This window comes from Bufo bufo, chromosome 3, assembly GCF_905171765.1.
Source record: "Bufo bufo chromosome 3, aBufBuf1.1, whole genome shotgun sequence".
Taxonomy (NCBI): Eukaryota; Metazoa; Chordata; class Amphibia; order Anura; family Bufonidae; genus Bufo; species Bufo bufo.
In genome coordinates this window covers 566,851,370-566,866,228 of record NC_053391.1, presented here as the reverse complement: position 1 = coordinate 566,866,228, position 14,859 = coordinate 566,851,370, and the positions used below count along the sequence as shown (strand labels likewise).

Here is a 14,859-nt window from a genome sequence, read left to right as displayed (position 1 = left end):
TGGTGGAATGGGAGCTTCGTGCCCTGGATGTGCATCCCTCAAATCTCCATCAACTGCAAGATGCTATACTATCAATATGGGCCAACATTTCTAAAGAATGCTATCAGCACCTTGTGGAATCAATGCCACGTAGAATTAAGGCCGTTCTGAAGGCAAAAGGGGGTCCAGTTATTAGTATGGTGTTCCTAATAATTCTTTAGGTGAGTGTATATCAGGGATACCAAATATGGTTTTGTGATGTTTAGTAGTAAGTATGTTACTAAAACGCATTGGTTGTAATGGTTTTTGCTCTTTTATTTTTTAGTAACAATAACATTTCAGAAAAATGACACTTTTACCATAAAAGAAAAGCTTGAAAGTACAAGTTCCAGTTTTACAAAATAAATTATTTCACAACTCTGTACTGGGAATTCAACCCTAAAACTTATGAGTAGCAGGCAGCAGATTTACAACTACTCTATAGACCAGCTCTGTTGTAAAGATAGGGTTTTCTGTGCCTAAAAAGGTACCAAACAGTATTACTATTTAACATTATGCCTGGGAAGAGAATAGTAATACTAATTAGTAGCTTTTTAGGCACAAGAAATTCTTTGCTTAAACCATAGCATAACATGGGTGCATGGCTTGTTACTGTGTAGGTATCAAAGATGTATCTTGTAAGTAGCCGAGCTCATGCATGATCATCACATGACCAGGAAGGATTTTCATCCCCCAGAAGTACACAGTAAAGGTTCCTATTTAATAACAGTTAACTGATGTCTTGATAGCTATGATGAATTGTTAGAAAGTATATGGGAATATTGTATAACTTTATATAACAAATTAGCTTTATCTGCTAAAAGCAGAATACCCCTTTAAGACTTTGTGTGTTTGTAGAACATCGGAAAGCTGACATTAAACATTACATAATTGTATGTAGATATTGTTAATATACTGTACTAAAATGTCTTCGCTTTGCTGTTTGTTAATCATGTTTCTCTATGATACCTATAACGCTTTGACTTTTTTTTTTTTTTTTTTTTTTAGCTTCTTGATCAAGAAGTTAAGTTTTTGGAAGAGCAACAGGAAATCTTCGACTTTAGATATAAGACTTACAAAATACAATGTGAGTATTTTTTAGAATTGTTTCTGAAATAAAAACCCATTAACCTGCCGCTTATATGAAGTAAGTAATTTCGTAAACTCAGCGCAACCACCTTAAAGAGGACCTTTCATGGGTCCAGACTTTATAAACTAAGTTCGCCCACTGTGGCCCCCGTTAAATTCTCCCACCCTTTATGCAAATTTTATCATCGGTACAGGGAGGAGGAGACTGCCCGGTTTCTCAATGGGCGTCTCCTTCTCCCTGGCTGTGAGCTGTCCAATCGCAGCGGAGAGTTTCACAGGCAGGGAGAAGGTGAGTTATTTTTTTCTGCCGGGTGCAGGGTGGCCATCGGGTCCCTGTGCTGCTGTGACGGGGACCTGATGGCAGGGAAGGCAGCCCGATGCCTTCTTTAGGCATCGTGGCTGCCTTCCATGTGAACTTGTGAGATCTAGCCCCCTGGATCTCACAGGCAGGAAGCTGTAAGTGTATTACACTGGTAATACACTTACAGCCAATGTATCACAATAAAGAAGTATTGTAAAGGTGATCAGACCCCCAAAAGTTGAAGTCCCAAAGTGGGGCAAAAAATAAAGTGAAAAAATAATTAATAAAAATAAAGTTTTACAAAAAAAATTCAAAGTTTCAAATAAATAAAAAAAAAGCGTCCTTTTCCCAAAATAAAGTTAAAAAAATTGAAAAGTAGATATATTTTCTTGGAAGAAATTAAACTTTTCATTTTCCCAGCCAAGTGTTACCAAATTCTGTAAAACGCTTAGGGGGTTAAAGTGCTCAGTACCCCCCTTAATATATTCTTTAAGAAGTGTAGTTTCCAAAATGGGGTCACTTTTTGGGGGTTTCCACTGTAGGGGTACGTCAGGGTCTCGTCAAATACAAAATGGTGCCTAAAAACCATTGTATCAAAATCTGCCTCCAAAATCCATATGGTGCTCCTTTCCTTCTGACCACTGCCACGTGCCCATAGGGCAGTTTACTACAACATATGGGGTATTTCTGTAAACTGCAGAATCAGAGTAATATATATTGAGGTTTATTTTGCTGTGTAGCAAGAAAAAAAATTATTAACATAACAAAATTACCAAAAATGTGAAATTTAGAAATTTCACCTCCAATTTGCTTTAATTCTTGTGGAACACCTCAAGGGTTCATTCAGTTTTGAATAATTTGAGGGGTGTAGTTTCTAAAATGGGGTAATTTATGGGTGGTTTCCATTACGTAAGCCCCTCAAAATCACTTTATATCTGAATTGGTGCTTAAAAAAATGGCTTTGGAAAATGTAAAAAAAGGCTTCTAAACTTCTAAGCCTTCTAACGTCCTAAAAAAATAAAATGACATTTACAAAATGATGCCAACATAAAGCAGACATATGGGGAATGTTGATTGATAACTATTTTATAAGGAAGTACTATCTGTTTTAGGCTACTTTCACACTAGCGTTCGGGTGTCCGCTTGTGAGCTCCGTTTGAAGGGGCTCACAAGCGGCCCCGAACGCATCCGTACTGCCCTAATGCATTCTGAGTGGACGCGGATCCGCTCAGAATGCATCAGTCTGGCAGCGTTCAGCCTCCGCTCCGCTCAGCAAGCGGACACCTGAACGCTGCTTGCAGCGTTCTGGTGTCCGCCTGGCCGTGCGGAGGCAAGCGGATCCGTCCAGACTTACAATGTAAGTCAATGGGGACGGATCCGTTTGAAGATGACACAATATGGCTCAATCTTCAAATGGATCCGTCCCCCATTGACTTTCAATGTAAAGTCTGGACGGATCCGTTCAGGCTACTTTCACACTTAGAACTTTTTCTAAACTACAATGCAGACGGATCCGTTCTGAACGGATACAAACGTCTGCATTATAGGAGCGGATCCGTCTGAACGGTAGTGTGAAAGTAGCCTTAGGCCTCTTTCACACTTGCGTTGTTGGGATCCGGCATGCACTTCCGTTGCCGGAGGTGCCCGCCGGATCCGGAAAAACGCAAGTGTACTGAAAGCATTTGAAGACGGAACCGTCTTCCAAATGCTTTCAGTGTTACTATAGCACCCAGGACGCTATTAAAGTCCTGGCTGCCATAGTAGGAGCGGGGAGCGGGGGAGCAGTATACTTACAGTCCGTGCGGCTCCCCGGGCGCTCCAGAATGACGTCAGAGCGCCCCATGCGCATGGATGACGTGATCCATGCGATCACGTGATCCATGCGCTTGGGGCGCCCTGACGTCACTCTGGAGCGCCCGGGGAGCCGCACGGACGGTACTGCTCCCCCGCTCCCCACTACACTTACCATGGCTGCCAGGACTTTAGCGTCCCGGCAGCCATGGTAACCATTCAGAAAAAGCTAAATGTCGGCTCCGGCAATGCGCCGAAACGACGTTTAGCTTAAGGCCGGATCCGGATCAATGCCTTCCAATGGGCATTAATTCCGGATCCGGCCTTGCGGCAAGTGTTCCGGATTTTTGGCCGGAGCAAAAAGCGCAGCATGCTGCGGTATTTTCTCCGGCCAAAAAACGTTCCGTTCCGGAACTGAAGACATCCTGATGCATCCTGAACGGATTTCTCTCCATTCAGAATGCATTAGGATAATCCTGATCAGGATTCTTCCGGCATAGAGCCCCGACGACGGAACTCTATGCCGGAAGACAATAACGCAGGTGTGAAAGAGCCCTTAAACGTAGAAAAATTCAGATTTCGAAAATTGTGAATTTTTCCAAATTTTTGGTAAATTTTTGATTATTTTATAAATAAAGGTGAAATATATTGACTCAAATTTATGATTGTCGTGAAGTACAGTCTCAGAATTGCTTGGATAAGTAAAAGTGTTCCAAACTTATTAATGCATGAAGTGACACATGTCAGATTTGAAAAAATCAGCCTGGGATTTAAGATGAAAAGTGGATCGGTACAGAAGGGGTTATTTCTGACATGAAGGGAATGGGGGCAGAAGGAAAATAATAATAATTAAAAAAAATAGAGATCTGGATTCCTTATCTGCAGTATTGGTCATGTGCTACTGCAGATAATAGTCCAAACTCCTGGTGACAGATTCTGAAAGTATTTCATTTCCATTCAGAAACTAACTGCTAGCTGTGAGCATATTTATATCTTGCTCTGCAAATGTATTTGTATTCTGTACGTCATGGCACAGCGATTCACTCGCAGATTATCTCTAATTTTCGGGCTGCACTTGTACTTGCCATTTGAAGCAATAGCAAGTACAGGTGCAGCCCACAGTATGGATCCCGCAGCCGGGCTGCACTAAAAGTAAGTGCTTGCTGTGTTAATAGTTCTCCTTTATCGCTTACAGTGGCTTCACGTCCTACAGATCCAGACCTCAAGAAAAAGCTTACGGAGCTTCAGGCCCAGGTGAACGACCTAGACAGAAAACGAAGGGTGAGAAATTGTAATTTCTGAATGTCCCATTCAGATGTATGGAACAGTCTCAAAAATGTATGAAACGGATCTGCCATGTGTAAACCCATCCTTAGTTTGATTGTATGTGGTGTCACAAAGAGTGTGATGCATATATCCCATCACCAGTTTCTTTAATATATTATGGCAAATTTACCAATCCTGTAAATGCCAGAGATCATCCATAAATTAGGCGCATCCTCCAGCAGTCCGTGCGCCAAAAGAGAAATCTATGGCAGCTCTGAGCTGCCGTAGATTTCTGGCTTCATTTGCGCAAGAAAACTGGCCTAAATGATGATAAATTTGTTCCTGCTGCTGGCCATGCCCCCTTCCCACCCTTGTCACACCCCTTTTCTAAAAAGAGGTGAGGGTTGTGTAAAACTATGAGATGCGACAATTTTTTAAAAAGTCACAAAACCATAGGGGGTAATTTACTATTAGATATGCGCCACTTTATCGTGCATGGCATTGGAGGACACAGCACCATGGGTATATGTCCAACTACCACTAGGAGGAGACACTAGACATAAAAAAGTTTTGGCTCCTCCCCGTTGGGCTATACCCTCTCCACAGACACTAGACAGATCAGTCTTGTTCTAGTGTCCGTAGGAGGCAGACCTGACCTGCTTTTTGTGCAGGTCATCCTGCTACTTTTTTATTTTATTTTTTCTCCAATCATTTTTTCTTTCTCTTCTCTGCAGGTTTCGGCCTGCGGCAGGGGTGGCTCCATCATGTTCCACTTTAGTTGCCCACCTGCAGGCGCGTACTCAGGTACCTGGCAGCCACCTAGTCCCCAAATCTGCTTCCGCAGTGGAATTCCGGCAGTCCTACGGTTCCCGTGTTGAGTCCGCTGAGGGGGTGGTGACTGCTGCGCCTGAAGACGTCTGAGGGTGAGTATGTTAGATTAGGGTCTCCCACCCTCCTCCCCGGGCCTGGGCGCGTTCCCCCCTCCCCCCTCTCCCTTCCCGGATACCTATACAGCTCTTGTAGCTGTGTGGGTAAATGCCTTGCCTCTGATGCAGAAGGTCATGGGTTTGTATCCCAGCATAAACTTTCTCTCAGCGGCCATCCTGGTTCTGTACCCTGGCCCCAGAAGCCCCCTGGCCTTCCGTTTTTCAAGTCTCCCTCCTGGCCCCCGTTCATCGTGGCAGCTCTGGGGCACTTCCGCGATCGCGGCTGTTCGTCCCTGGCCGCGCTCCAATAATTTAGGCCCCGGCTTTTCGGGCCTACTAGGCCGCATCTCCCCGCCCACTTTCTGTCCTTCCCGGGCTTACTCCGTCACCTCTCCTCCGTGGGGGAAGCCTGGGAGGGGATCTCCTGCCTGCCAATCCAGCCCCAGGTTCCCTGCTCTCTCTCAGAGGGGCGGTTCTTCCTCCGGCTGTCGGCTCCTGCTCTCGCCGGGTCTCCATCTTCTGCTCTCCTGCTTGGGGTCCGCTGCACAGCTCCTGGGGTCTGGTAGGCAGCCTCTGGCTGAATTGGTCTGCAGGCTCCTTTTCCTCCCCTCCCCTCTCGATTGCTGCATTCTCCTGCAGCCCTGCCACCTGCTCTATAGCTGCTGCAGCACCTCTTGGGAACATGGCATCCGGGGACAGTTAGGTCAGCCCTGCTGCTCTATGAGGGCCTCCGCCTTGTCCCCCCCTCCCACCCTTTTGTGTGTAGGTCCCCCCTGAATGGGCTCCCTCCATGTCGAACCATGGGAACCTTGCCTGACTCGCCTAATCCCTGGCGGAGTCGCTGGAGCGCTACCTACAAATTGAGGTCTCCTCTCCCCCCCCCCCCCTTTCCCCGGGTCCTCCCTGCAGATGAGCCACGCTCAGATACAGGGTCACGCAAGGAGTAGCCCACGGACCAACCTCGGGTGGTCTCAACTAGCTTCCACCCCTCCTTGGCATCCTCGGGTCACCCCAGGACAGGCCTGAGGCTGGTGACGAAGCCTTCTCTGTCAGTTGCCTCTGGGGACACCTCTGCACCGATTCCCTTGGAACAGAGCATCAGGCGGTCTTCCACCATGCAGAATCCCTCTGTGTGGTCAAGTCAAACGTGCATGGTGGTACCTACCCTACCCAGGTTTGGTGCCCCTCTAGTGGACTTTCGGATGGCGCTCTCCTGCCTGCACAGGTAAGGCAGCCATCACCGTGCTTAGCAACTGGGACACCTACGCGGTGTCTCTGGTACGTACGCCCTTGTAGGCTGTACACGACAGACCTTCCTGGTTCCCCTATCCAGGGGCTATGTTCTAGGCAAGCTGATAATTCAGGGAAACGCCACTTGTAGGGTTGGCAACCCTTCTCGGCCTCTAAAGGTTCGTTTGTAGTGCCTGTACCAGAGAATACAGGCCGGCTTCTATGCCGTGGCGATTAGTGTCTAAAGCTATAGCTCAGTGGTAAGACACTTTCTTTGCATGTAGTGTTCATGGGTTCAGAACCCCTTACTGGCTTTTACACCTACTTCAGATGCTGTAGCCATTACTCCTGACTGGCTCTATGGTGTTCCATGCGGCACTATTTCCCCCTTCCGGGCGAGATATACAGGCCGCCTTCAATTGCCGTAGCAATTGCACCTGTCTGTTTCCAGCCACCTTGCTCCCTTCATGGGTAGAGTCCCTACACCATCTCCTGATGCTGTATCCAATATCCCTGGCGGGCTCTATTGTGTTCCGTGCGGCACTATTTCTCCCTTCCCGGCGAGATATAGAAGCCACTCTCAATTGCTGTAGCAATTGCCTCTGTTTGGTTCTAGTGGGCACCAGGCTGCCACCTTGTTCCCTTCATAGGTAGAGTACCTACACTATCTCCAAAAGCTGTTGCCGTTGCTCCTGTCTGGCCTTATGGTGTACCTTGCGTCACTTTTTCTCCCTTACCGGACGAGATATTGAGGCCACCTTGTATTGCCGTGGCCACTGCACCTACCTCATCATAGTGTGCACCAAACAGCCATCTTACTCCCTTCTCAGGTAGAGTTCCTGCACCGTCTCTGATGCTGCAGCCGTTACACCTGTCTGGCTCTATGATGTACTATGCGGCCCTGTTTCCCTCTTTTTAGGTGAAATAGAGGGCATCCTTCAGTTGCCATTGCACTTACTTAATTGTGGTGTGCACCTGTCGTTCTTTGTGGTACCGTGCGGCCCTATTTTCCCCTTCACGAGCGGAATATAGGTGCCATTGCTAACGTGGCAGCCGTTGTACTTCTCTGGTCCTAGGGTGCTCCATGCGCCCACATCGCTCTAATCTTAAATCTAGTACCTCTACTATCTCCAGCCTCTCTGGTCGTATCTACACTACACAGCCGTATTTCTACCTTACAGGTTGAGGACCTGTACCCTCCAAATGTGGTCGCATTCCCGAATGCTGTGGCTTTGTTTCCACCCTCCTTAGAGTGCAACATGCAGCCACTTTACCTCGGTTTTAGGCGTGTATTTTTAGTACCCACGTGCTGGGCCCTATGGTGCAATCTGTGGCCCATACAGTTTCTGTATTACTGGGTGCTTCCTTCCCTTTTCGGGCCATCCTGGTTCGGCATGAACATGGTAACCATATCTGGCAGGGGTGGGCCAGCCCAACCCCCACCTCCACCTTGTCAGTCTATTGCTACTTCTGGTGTACCCAGTATATGGCTGATCTGTTCTGATCTGGTGGGTGGTCCACATACAACCACGCTCCCTACACCATGGCCAGGTGGTTGTTGGCTTTTGTGCTAGGGTTGCTATTGCCATCCCTATCAAATACTACTGTCTGCTGCACTCCGCGTTCCCCATATTATAAGGAGTACCCGCGTTGTTTTCTATTACAGGGCGGACCATTTCTGGTGGAGTACAGTGATCTCCACTGGATCTTCTCCTTGTTGGGGTACGTAGCTTGGTGAGCACCGGCCGCTGCGGCAGTTTTCGGCCATCACTGGATGTCCTCCGCCACACGGAATCCTTCTGGGGTCAGCGACATTATCCTCGCTGGACGTCCTCCCTGATGAGTCAGGGACAGAACCACTGAGCGCCACACACCTGCCTGGTAGGTGAATTTTCTGCTGAATGCTCTGGTATCGGACAGGGTTCTGTAGTTCCTTCTGGGTCCGGGTGTTCCCTTATATTCTCTGTTTAGTTGTACTATATGACAGAGGGCAGTCCCCTGGGACCTTGCTATTGTCTGCGCCTGTCTGGTACTCTCTCCCCCTGGGAGTCTTCTGTATATCGGTCGCAGCTGGTTTCTACATTTCGTGTAGTCACTCCCGTTTCTTTTATAGCGACTTCGCCATTCCTTATGCATATTGGTGTCTGTTGTTTTAGTGGTACAACCCAAGCCGCTGTATTTACCCTCCCTGGGACAGTGTATGCAGATTGCTAGCCACTATTCTTAGAATGGCTAGTTGTCCATGGCCAATTCCTTCCCATATGGTGGTTCTTTTCATTTTTTCTTGGATATTCTGTTTTTTGTTGTCCTCTGGTGGTTCAGTTCCTGGTTCCTTGTGAGCCCATAGCGGGTACTCCTTTCTGGAGTCCCTGTCCCCGTTCATTTGACCACACAGATTCTGTATGATAATCGTTGTTTGGGAGGGGCCTGGGTTGATTGTTCCCCTTGCGGGTTCCAATAGCCTTGTGGTCCTCTTGGGATTCGTGTCTCTCTTCCCATCCTCCCACGTCAAGTACCTGGTGTTGAGTGGTTTAGTGCTACGGTTTGCATTTCCACCTTATGGTCTCCTTCGGGAGGGACTCCCTCCTGTTTGTAGAACCTTCCTCCTTAGACTGTTGGGAGTACTCTCCTTCTCCTCCCATGTGCCTCAGTCCAGTGTGTCCCTGCTGAGATTTCCTGGGCCTGCATCTTCCTGATACTTCATTTGGCCGGAGTTTCTCCGGTCTTGTGTTTCCCAGCGATATTTTGTTTTCAGAGGCTCGTTCCTCGTCTCCTGGTTTTGGGATGCAGGTCTTATCTTTTCTTTTCTTTTTTTCCTGGCCTTTACATACAACCCCCTCCCTTTCCAAGGGTTGGCGGTTTCCCTTAGCGCCTTTGGGGTTTTCACCTTTCAATTGGACGCTTAACTTCATCACCTGCTTCGCGGTGGGGGGAGTCCTGCTCCCTTCATATGTGAGCCTTGCTATGGCTTCCCTCACTCAAGTGTGCCCCTGCTGAGATTTCCTGAGCCTGCATCTGGGCCCCTTTTTTTCCCTGATACTTCGTTTGGCCAGAGTTTCTCCGGTCTTGCGCTTCTCAGCGATATTTTGTTTTCAGAGGCTCGTTCCTCGTCTCCTGGTTGGGGATGCAGGTCTTATCTTTTCTCTTTTCCTGGTTTTTACTTACAACCCCCTCCCCTTCCAAGGGTTGGAAGGGCGCTTAACTTCTTCACCTGTTTTGCGGTGAGGGGAGACCTGCTCCCTTCACATGTGAGCCTTGCTATGGCTTCCCTCACTCGTTTGGCCTTCAGTGATTCCATGTTCCCTTGCTCCCCTGGCCCTTCAGGGGTTGACCTCAGGGTGTTTGTGCTTTCGCCTGAGACAATTAGAATGTTAGGTAGCTCCAATACGCGATGCTGTCCTACTTTCTCTCCAGCCTTCGGCTGAGCTGGGTGTTCACCTTTACCTTCTTCTTGCATTTGGGATTTTCTCCCAGGCATTCGTCCTGGGGTGCTGGCAGTCGTCACTGGCTTCCTTGGGGTTTCTCCCTTGTTATGAGGCTTCCTGCCTATTCCGTGCTTTTCTCCTGTTGGGTAACATGGTTCTCCCGCACCTGTATGCCCAACAGGTGGCATGGTTGTTCTTTTCCCACCCTCGGGGACTGCTTTGGGACGTCCCATGGTGCTGTGTCCCTCAATGCCATGCACGAGAAAATTAGATTTTTTGTACTCACCGTAAAATCCTTTTCTCGTAGTAGGCATTGGGGGACACAGATCCCACCCTATGTTTTTTTTACTTCCGCTTCTCCGGGCTGATCTCTTGATCTTTCCTGGTACGGGAGTTGTTGGTTCCTTGCCTTGCTTCTCTCTCCTACTGCTTTTGGTACAAACTGATCTGTCTAGTGTCTGTGGAGAGGGTATAGCCCAACGGGGAGGAGCCAACACTTTTTTATGTCTAGTGTCGCCTCCTAGTGGTAGTTGGACATATACCATGGTGCTGTGTCCCCCAATGCCTACTACGAGAAAAAGATTTTACGGTGAGTACAAAAAATCTAATTTTTCCCCGCTCACGCCAGGTCTAAAAAAGGGGGAGTGGGATTGTCTCATTTATCATTTTGTATGCCTGTTTTAAGCATAGAAAATGGTCTAAATTTAATCCAGCAAGGAAGCTGGTGTAGATTTAGACCAGCAGTGGATGCGCCAAAGTTATGTAAAGACCAGCACCACTTTATAACTTTGGTGGATCCACCACCAGCGCAGGGGTTATTAAGACCGGCATCTAAAACGCCAGTCTTAAAGGGATTATCCGAGGTTAGAAATGGTGACGGGGGTGAGCCTCCCCAGCATCACGGGTGACGCTAGGGAGGCTCGTCCCCGCCAGGGCCTGCCATTGGCTACTCCCCCCCCCCCCCCCCCGACACCAGATGTTTTCATCCGCACACGGGGAAAAGCAGCTGCGGCCGTGTGAGGACCAAGAGCAGCGCAGGGAGCGGGGAGCCAGGTAAGTAGAATCGGTGTAAGGGGCCCGGGCATATGGGGGTCATTTCCAGCCTCGGATAGCCCCTTTAATAAATGACCCCCCATAGTTTGTGAATTTTTACCACACCTTTTCAGACGCATGGGAGATTATAAATCTCCCTTTAGGTGTGTGAATTTTTTTCTAAGTTTTAGCACAATTTAGGTGCACTTACATTAGTAAATGTGGGCTATGGTGTATATGGGCAGCATGGTGGCTCAGTGGCTAGCACTGGTGCCTTGCTGCGCTGGGGTCCTAGGTTGGAATCTCTCCAAGGACAACAACAAGTTTGTATGTTCTCCCCGTGTTTGCGTGGGTTTCCTCCAGGTTCTCCGGTTTCCTCCTAGACTCCAAAGACATACTGATAGGGAACTTAGATTGTGAGCCCCACTGGGGACAGCGTGATGCTAATGTCTGTAAAGCGCTGCGGGATATAGCAGCGCTTTACTGTATAAGTGAGTATAATAATAATATGCTCAAATGAATAAATGCATGTCTGTTGCTATAATCAATATTATTACTATTATTTATTTATTTTTATTACAAAAGGAGATACTTGACCAAGTTAAGCAACTCCTGGGGCTGTGCGAGACCCTTCTTGATTTTCTGAAGGAAGAATTGTCTAATTGGCTTCAAAGGCAAAGATTATTCTGCATTGGAGCTGCGACGAACACTTGTCTCAAGAAGCTCGAAACCTGGCAAGTAGAAAACCACTTTAAACCTTCATATTTAGTTTCCTCAATACACTTGGTTATTGTTCTTGTTTTGGAGTTCTCCATCTTTGGTGGATGATCATGAATCTAAATTGAGATGGACTTCTGTAAAGTTATATCTAAGTTATCTGTAATATGTTTGTTTGATTAAGGGTCCATTCACACGTCCGTAAGTGTTTTGCAAAACACGGACAGCGGCAATTCGCGGACCGCACATCGCCGGCACTCTCATAGAAAATGCCTTTTCTTGTCTGCAATTGCGGACAAGAATAGGACATGTTCTATTTTTTTTGGGAACGGAATTGCGGATCCAGAAATGCTGTCCACATCCATTCCGGCCCCATTGAAAATGAATGGGTCCGCACCCGTTCCGAAAAAAAAGTTGCGGACATCTGAATGGACCCTAAAGCTTACCCATTGTTGCAAAAAAAAACAAAAAAAAACATTATCCTACTTTAGGAAGCAGTAGATGTGTATATTAGATGGAGTGCACCCAGAATAATGTGCCTAAGCCATTGTATACTGCTCTGTAAGGATGGAGGCAAAAACCTAAAATTAAATTGGTTGTGCAGCCATATATATTGATGACCTATTCTCAAGATAGGTCATCTGTATCAGATTTGTGGGGGTCCGACACCTGGCTGATCAGCTGTTTGAAGTGGAGGTGGCACTACTTCCTCTTCATTACACTGCCCGTCGTCGCCTGTGGGGCAGTAGTGTAGTGTAATTACAAGTACTTGCTCCATTCAACAGCTGATCGGCGGGGTTGCTGGGTCTCGGACCCCCACTGATCAGATATTGATGACCTATCTTGAGGATAGGAGAGAATTGCAGGGTAAAATCCATGGAAAGAATTGACATGCTGCAGAAAACTATGGGGTCAATTTTGGCATCAGATTCCCTTCGGCCTTTCTGTACCACGCCGGAGAGAAACTAAAATGGATTGCAGACATATGTTAAGCCAGCCTAAGTGACTCTCTTTCCACTCATAATACAGGGTGACAAAGACAGTTGAAGTGTTCTTCCAGCTGAAACGTATCCTGTGTAACCTTGGTGAGCTTCCAAAGCAAGTATCATATGAAGGAGACCCCTTAAAAATTGACCCTCCAAAACTACTGGAACGACTGCTTGAAATGCTGCGGTGTCTTCTCCAGAGGTAAATTTAAGCTATCACTGGAATTGTGGTCATAGTTTTCTCCAGTTTAAGTTGTGCATGCATGTCTTCTGACTGGGGAGAGGGGAATAAGCCGTAATAGTTGATGGCTTCACAAAAAATAACATCAATACCTGTGGAAATGATAGAAATCTTGTTTGAACATTGATTCAGTCTGATCGCCACTTGTGAAGGACATTTTTCATTTTTAGGGCAAATTGGTTAAATGGGTTGCCTCATTAAGACAACTTATCCCCTATCCACAGGATAGGGCATAAGTGTCTGATCTTTGGTTGTCCAACTGCTGGGGGGCCCTGCTGATCACCAGAATGGGGGCAAAGGCCCCCCAGTTTGAATGGAGCATCGGCCACACATGCTTGTTTGCTGCTCCATTCAGATGGGGAGTACGGGCCCCTAATATCATGATTGGTGGGGGGCCCCCAGCGGTTGGATTGCAATGTCTTTAATGCCTTAGTTTTTTAAAATGTTATTTTCCTCTGGATCAATAGGTGGAAACCAAGGGCACATTTATTAAGACTGCCGTTTTAGACGCCGGTCTTAATATTCCCCTAAGCTGGTGGTGGCTCCACCTGCACCTCTTCATAACTTCGGTGGATCCTCCACCAGTTCTGAATGTAAGACAACTTCCAAATACATTTACCCCATTTTCTATGCCTGAAAAAAGCGTAGAAAATGGTAAATGAGACGGGCTTGCCAGCCAGTCCCCTTCCCCGACAACGCCCACTATTTTAAACCTGGCGTGAGCGGGGAGAAGTTGCAGATTGCACAATCTGCGCCTGAAATATGCCTACTATTGTCGTATTTCAGCTTAATAAATGACCCCCTAAGTTCTAAAGTTTACTTGCAGCCCTTCCATTCATCCATTTCTTTCCCATCCCTTGGTTGACCTTGATGGACATATGTCTTGCAACCACACTGTCATTAGCTTCTCTATGAGGTCTAGCACAGATATGCCCCTCAAAGTGCATAAGCTAGTCTATTTGCCACACCTCAATTGCTTATGGATGATTTACAGATGTTTTCCCCACTACGTAAAGTGAGAAGTAAAAATAAAAGGGCAGGTATGGAAAATTGGGGCAGTTGCCCATAGAGACCAATGAGATACCATTTCCTATTGGCATTAAGTTTTATACTTCTCCACTTGTATATTTCTAAATGTGAGAATTGTGTTGTTGCTTTGATTTAAATAATGTATCTGTTGCTGTTAATTGTTCCTATCAGATCATTTGTCATATCTAAGCAGCCAATTATGGCCTATCCATGCAAGAGACCTTTGGTACTGAAAACCAGCACCCAGTTTTCTGTGGGTGGCAGGTGAGCAGAGAATGAAGTAGGTGCTTGTGTGAACAGATATTATTGTTTTAGGGTTGTTGTGTAGCTTTTTGCCAAAACCTTAGACTGCATGATAATCGGGCAAATTATTGGGAACTAGCGTTCATTGCTGTGTAATCAGGGATGTACTGCCAATAATTAATAGTTTGCATCAGCCTGTGTAATAAGGCCAGTGCAAACGAGTGCCAATGGATGTGTTATCCATCAGCGCTCGCACTGCCTGAGCGTCCGGCAGTATAATACCACCCTAACACTGGTTCCTTGAGCTACAATGGCTTCAGGTTACAATATTTTCAACATACAATGGTCTTCCATGGGCCCTTGTAACTTGAAATTATTCAACATACAATGCCACAGACACGGCAAAACATGTGACAATCCAGTCAATCATCATGGGCATTTTTCTGGTAAATCATCTGCGCAACTGAAATATACCAGTTGGCCATCTAGTAGTGCCCTACACGTATTGTACTGCCCTTTACCCGTACCAGGATGAACTGCTCCCTTGGACAGCGGATGAGGTCTG

At 46.8% G+C, this 14,859-nt stretch overlaps 1 protein-coding gene across 2 annotated transcripts in view; it reads left to right on the top strand.

The window, feature by feature from the left end:
- Positions 1-14,859, top strand: part of STAT2 (signal transducer and activator of transcription 2) — a 142,855-nt gene that overhangs the window by 40,355 nt on the left and 87,641 nt on the right. For both annotated transcript variants that reach the window (XM_040425607.1, XM_040425608.1), the window contains exons 6-10: positions 1,027-1,105; positions 4,395-4,480; positions 11,664-11,812; positions 12,825-12,983; positions 14,223-14,315. In XM_040425607.1, the coding sequence (XP_040281541.1) occupies positions 1,027-1,105; positions 4,395-4,480; positions 11,664-11,812; positions 12,825-12,983; positions 14,223-14,315 (566 nt within the window). The remainder of the gene's footprint in view (positions 1-1,026; positions 1,106-4,394; positions 4,481-11,663; positions 11,813-12,824; positions 12,984-14,222; positions 14,316-14,859) is intronic.